Source organism: Tursiops truncatus, chromosome 11 (assembly GCF_011762595.2).
Source record: "Tursiops truncatus isolate mTurTru1 chromosome 11, mTurTru1.mat.Y, whole genome shotgun sequence".
NCBI classification, from domain to species: Eukaryota; Metazoa; Chordata; class Mammalia; order Artiodactyla; family Delphinidae; genus Tursiops; species Tursiops truncatus.
This window is the reverse complement of record NC_047044.1, coordinates 92,848,405-92,854,867: the sequence shown is the minus strand read 5'-3', so window position 1 is coordinate 92,854,867 and position 6,463 is coordinate 92,848,405. Positions and strand designations below refer to the sequence as shown.

The 6,463-nt window shown below is 41.3% G+C and overlaps 1 protein-coding gene across 1 annotated transcript in view; it reads left to right on the top strand.

Annotated features, from left to right (window-relative positions):
• Positions 1-6,198, top strand: part of CDKN1B (cyclin dependent kinase inhibitor 1B) — a 6,599-nt gene extending 401 nt beyond the window's left edge. The window contains exon 2 of the mRNA XM_073789297.1: positions 6,116-6,198. Coding sequence (XP_073645398.1) covers positions 6,116-6,198 — 83 coding nt within the window. The remainder of the gene's footprint in view (positions 1-6,115) is intronic.
• Positions 6,199-6,463: the final 265 nt, after the last annotated feature.

Here is a 6,463-nt window from a genome sequence, read left to right as displayed (position 1 = left end):
TTCTAGAGTTGTGCTCTCCAATATGGTAGCCAGAAGCCATTTGTGGCTGTCGAGCACTTGAATGTGACTAGTCCAAACTGAGATGTGCTATGTGTGAAATATACTCAGGGTTTCCAAGAATTAGTATGAAAAAGTGTTAAATATCTCATTAATAATTTTTATATTGATTACATGTTGAAATAATCATATTTTTGGTTATTGGGTTAAAAATATTAAATTTAATTTCATCTGTTTCTTTTTTAACTTTTTTTTAGTGTGGTTAGTAGACAATTAAAAAAAAAAAACTCAAACATGATTTTATTTTTTTAATTTTTTGGCCCTGCCTTCCGGCATGTGGGATCTTAGTTCCCCAACCAGGGATTGAACCCATGCCCCCTGCAGTGGAAGCTCAAGAGTCTTAACCACTGAACCTCCAGGAAAGTCCCTAGACAGTTTTAATTTATAGATGTGACTCGCATTATATATTTCTGTTTGGACGTTGCTGTTCTAGACCAACACCCGTGGTAACTCGAAGCCCCATCTTTGAGATTGGTGGCTGATAATACTGAGCAGTAGCTGATAACTTCTAGTTGCCATCCTAAGTTCTCAAGTTAAGTCAAGGCCCAAACTCAACCTCAGGAACCCTTAAAGGATTCTACCAACACCTAACACCTACGGTTTAATCTATAACACATAGTACTTGTTTTGAGCCCAGCCCATGGAAATATGGTACAGCTCTGTCTGATTAAATCAGACTTGATCACAGCTTTCCACATTTATGTAGAGAACCTGGGAGAGCCGATATGTTAGGAGTGACTCTGGAAAAAAAATTTAGATCCCAAACAAAGTCTCCATGAGTAACTTTTCAGTAGCACTTGTCAGCAGAGAGGAAGGTGGGAGGGAGATGGAGCAGTGTTCTCACTCTATGATTGCGCCTCTATCAGAAGACTGGAACGAATGAAAAGGTGTGCCATGTTTTGGACAGGTATACGCAAAATGATAAAGATGGCCATAAATGTATACCTTTTAAGTTAAATTTGTACCTTTGCACTAAATTCTAAGTCTGATCATCCTGTTTCGTTCCATTGTTCAGTTTAAACACTGAGGACCATTTATTTTAATTACTGTAAGTTTAGAATAGTTATAATTACTCATAGCACTAATCCTCCACACCCCAACCAGTACCTTTACTCTTCTCCTTTTCAGAATTTTCCTGGATTCTTTGCTTGCCTCCCCTCACCCCTCCCCCCCCACCCCGATGGATTTAAAATGAATTTTGTCTAGTTGCAAATTCCTGTTGTGTTAAAATAAATAAATAAAGTGGGATCCTTATCTCCCACTTCATACCAGATAAATTCCTCAAGAATTAAAGAGTGAAATTTAAAAAAAAAAGGCATAGACGTACGAGAAGAGATCTCAGAGAACTTTTTTTTTTTAATATAAATTTATTTATTTATTTATTTTTGGCTGTGTTGGGTCTTCGTTTCTGTGCGAGGTCTTTCTCTAGTTGCGGCGAGCGGGGGCCACTCTTCATCGCGGTGCGCGGGCCTCTCACTGTTGCGGCCTCTCTTGTTGTGGAGCACAGGCTCCAGATGCGCAGGCTCCGTAGCTGTGGCTCACGGGCCCATTTGCTCCGCGGCATGTACGATCTTCCCAGACCAGGGCTTGAACCCGTGTGCCCTGCTTTGGCAGGCAGATTCTCAACCACTGTGCCACCAGGGAAGCCCTCAGAGAATTTTTAAAGATATAATCTCAGAGTGAGGAAGGTCTTTCTAAGTATGACACAACACATAAAATCCATAATCTGAGTCTCTCCGAAATCATTACCTTATTCTGGCTTTCCCTTCATTTTCATAAATTCAATGACATAAAAATATTCTGCATGGAAAACCCACCATAGAAAGTCAAAAGACAGTGACACGGTGGTGAGAGTTGCACAACGATGTGAATGTACTTAATGACACTTAACTGTACATTTACAAACGGTTAAAATGGGAAATTTTACGTTATGCTGTAAATAACTATAATAGTAAATAAATAAATATGCAGCTACAGTGGTCCCCCCTTACAGTGGATGTCTGAAACCGAGGGTAGTACCGAAACCTATATATACCGTGTTTTTTCCTAAACTAAGGAGCAGGTAGCATATACAGGATGGATATGCTGGACAAAGTGATGATTTTTGTCCTGGGCGGGAAGGAGCCAGACTATTGAGAGATTTCATCATGCTACTCAGAAGGTCCTGCAATTTAAAACCTATGAATTGTTTATTTCTGGAATTTTCCTTGTAATATATCTGGATGCCGGTTAACCACGGGTAACTGAAACTGAGAAAATCGAAAACTCGGATAAAGAGAAACTACTGTACTGGAAGAATTTTAAAGTTCCTCCCTGTTCCATCTAAAAGAATCTCACAGGATTCTGGATCCCATCCTTTTTGAGGCTCTGGAATGAGACTGCTTGGGGTGGAGTCCTATTGACCTAACTTATTGCCTGTGAGACCCTCTTGCAAGTTACTTCACCTTTTTTTTTTTTTAAATCAGGGGTGATATTATTTATTTATTTATTTATTTATGGCTGTGTTGGGTCTTCGTTTCTGTGCGAGGGCTCTCTCTAGTTGTGGCAAGGGGGGGGCCACTCTTCATCGCGGTGCGCGGGCCTCTCACTATCGCGGCCTCTCTTGTTGCGGAGCACAGGCTCCAGACGCGCAGGCTCAGTAATTGTGGCTCACGGGCCCAGTTGCTCTGCAGCATGTGGGATCTTCCCAGACCAGGGCGCGAACCTGCGTCCCCTGCATTGGCAGGCAGACTCCCAACCGCTGCGCCACCAGGGAAGCCCTACTTCACCTTTTATAGTTTCTATTTCTTTAGCTGTATAATGAGGATGCTTGTAGCTCTCTCAGAGGCCTATTAATACTGTTTGGTGGGATAATGTGTGTGCAGCACTTAGCACAGTACCTGGTATATAATAAATAACAACCATTATACACATAATTAATAGGGACATCCAGGGGTTTTTTTTGGCCACGCCACGCAGCATGCCGGATCTTAGTTCCCTGACCAAGGATCGACCCTGTGCCCCCTGCAGTGGTCCCTAAGCACTGGACCTCCAGGGAATTCCCCGAGACATCCATTTTTTTTTTTTATTTTGGATTCTCAAGTAACCACAACCGGCACTATACTAACCTTGTAAACATATTTTCTCATTTTTAATTACTGCTATTGTTACCCTTAAGAGGAACAAGTAATTTTGGAGGGGGGTGGTAATTTAATAAACAGAATGAATATACTGCAAAAACTGGTCGAAACGGTAAGTTTAATGTATATTTTACCACAATTGTTTTCTAAAGTTTAAAAAATAAGGCATTTGTGGGAGTTCCCTGGTGGCCTAGTGGTTAGAATTCCAGGCTTTCACTGCTGTGGCCTGGGTTCAATCCCTGGTCGAGTAACTGAGATTCCACAAGCCACATGGTGTTGTCAAAAAAAAAAAAAAAAAGCATTCGTTGACTCTAGGGCCATCTTTAGTTATCTTAGAAAGGATCTGGTATAGATTTGTTTGTGGTACTAAATCAATAACACAGCCATACACAAAGATGATGGCAAACTGGAAAAAATGTTGGCAACCCATATATCAAAGGGCTAATTTCCCTGATTAATAAAGAGTTTCTACAAATCAATGAGTGAAAGCAAACAAAACAGTAGAAAAGTAAGCAAAGGTTGTGACCACAATTTTCAGAAAAGGAAACACAGAAGGCTCTTAAAATATGAAAACATGCTCCGTTGTAATGTGAGACTATGGGATAAAAGTTATAAACAGAATATATAAGTTTAGGTAGAGTTACAGTTAGCATCACTCTGATACAAAGTTGGCCATTATCGTTTCTTGATAGTGTAACATTTGCTTCCCTCCCTTCTATCCAAAGCTGAGTGATTTTTTTCTAGCTTCAGTGATGACCAGAGAAGCAAGGAGTTTGCCTATGTGGAAGCCATGACCACCTTTCAAGTTCAGTGTGAAATCCCTCTCATCCAAACTGTCTAATTTTGGGCTTATTGGCGTCACCTTACTTTGCCCATAGAAACCCCCAGAGTCAGCCTCTTAAAACAAGTACAACGACCTTTCTCAATACATCTCGTCCATTCCTGCTTTTAATGCCTGTATATCGTTGGATAACCTGAGTTTCTACAAAATCATTGCCTTATTCTGGCTTTCCCTTCAGATTCTCTATTCTTTTAAAAGGCTTCAAGCAGAATTTATTATATGATAAACATGAAATTTCAAATCAGTAGAGAGACAATATTATGGAATAATTGGTGTTAGGTTATAGCTTATCATGTGGGAAAAATGTTAAATCCCTCCTACAGACACATATACACACATATTGTATTTTATGTTATGTACTGTGGGTTTAGTCTTTCATTTAGCAGTTCTGCAAATTTAGGAAAATAATCACATGTATGACTAAATATATATTTACCAGAATGATCGCTGTTTGTTTAAAAGGAAACAAACAAGTAAATGACCAAACAACCTCCCCTTTGCTATAGGATTACAGGATTGATTATTTGATTGAACCAACTGTAGAATATACAAGAATGACACAGATTGCAGCTATTAAAACACCCCAGGTAGCTTTATATGTATGAATAGGAAAAGTTCATACTATTAAGCCAGGCACAGAACAATATTTATGGTATGATCCCATTTTTGTAAAAAAAAATTTTTAATTCATATATATGCATGGTCCCGGCCTGAAAGGTTACCTCTCCAATTTCTGAGAGGGGGAGTATGAAGAGACTTTATACATTTCATTATTGGTTGTATTTTTTTAATATCTATTTTTTAAATTTTATTTTATTTTTTTTCTTTAATTTTTTGGCTGCATCGGGTCTTAGTTGTGGCACGCGGGCTCTCATTGCGGTGCATGGGCTTCCCTCTAGTTGTGGTGTGTGGGGTTTTTTTCTCTCTCTAGTTGTGGTGCGTGGGCTCCAGGGTGCATGGGCTCTGTAGTTTGCAGCTCGCGGGCTCTCTAGTTGAGGCACACGAGCTCAGTAGTTGTGGTGCACGGGCTTAGTTGCCCCGCGGCATGTGGAGTCTTAGTTTCATGACCAGGGATGGAACCCACATCCCCTGTATTGGAAGGCAGATTCTTTACCACTGGACCACCAGGGAAGTCCCTGTTGTATTTTTTATAATGGATTTTAACAAGAAATAAAACATAAAGATTTTTCAGATTTGAAACATAATTATCCTGATAACTCTTGAACACAGAATAAGTTTCTCTTTGTGTCTCATACAGTCTCTTTTCAGACATTAGCAAAGAACAAGGCATTTCTAGAATTCATTTCCTCTCCATTTTTCTATTTAGTTTCAGATATCGTTAAATGCATATATGAGTTCCGAGGAGTGTGTGTGTTTGGGTATACGGTTTTGCTTCCAGGGCACATAAGAGAGGTGTAAATATCATCCCCACCAACTCAGGGATATCTTAACAAACCATGGAAAATTGAGCCTGTTCCATCTTTTTTGCCACATGGGATCCCATTGGTAATATTATCCCGAACCTCACATTCCTTGATCTTTGGCATCAACTCCCTGCCATAGTTTAGTTACTTAGGACCTAGGGCTGGGGAGATCGTTTTAAATTTCAAGTTAGTAGGCCAGTCTTGAGCTGTCACGCTCCATGGGACTGACCTGGGGCAAAACTTAGAAACCTCACGATACCCGGAATGGGAGATCACTGCATCCAGTCTTCATTCGACAGGTGAGAAAATTCGAATCCATGATTTCCTGTAACGTGGATAAGTTAAATAAGATGATTCATAGGTGCCTTCTGGCTTCCAATTCTGGGATTCCTGTTTCCTAGTCCAGATCACACATTCCATTCCTGTGGATCACGTTATTTTCCAGGGAGGCTAGATTCCTGATTTTTGGCCACAAACCACATATTCACAGGAGTCGAAGGAAGATGATAGTACAGGAGTAGAGGCTGAACCGTTAACATGTATTATCTTACCAGAAAAAGGCCTGTGAAGGTATAACTTCGTGGTGGCTCAGCGGTGCCTAACCCTGCTTCACTGTTGCCTGAATATCATGGAGCCCCTTGTAAGGGCCAGGCTCTGTGTCTTCAACGTGGCAGACAGGAGCACTGCCCTCATGAAGCCACAGGCCATTGGAGGAGATGGACAAGGAATCGTAGCTAATGAGTGTTCTGAACCATGAGTGCTATGAAGGAACCTCGGAGCTTCCGCTTTGGGCTCCAACAGTTTGGGCCCTACACAAAGGTGTCCAGCTGAGGTATCAGGCAGGGGCGGAAGTCCAAACACCAACCCCAGGCCAACCTGTGTTCACCAAAAAGAAACAAGCCTTTAAAAATCCATCCCTCTGGCTTCCCTGGTGGCGCAGTGGTTGAGAGTCCGCCTGCCGATGCAGGGGACACGGGTTCGTGCCCCGGTCCGGGAAGATCCCACATGCCGCGGAGCGGCTG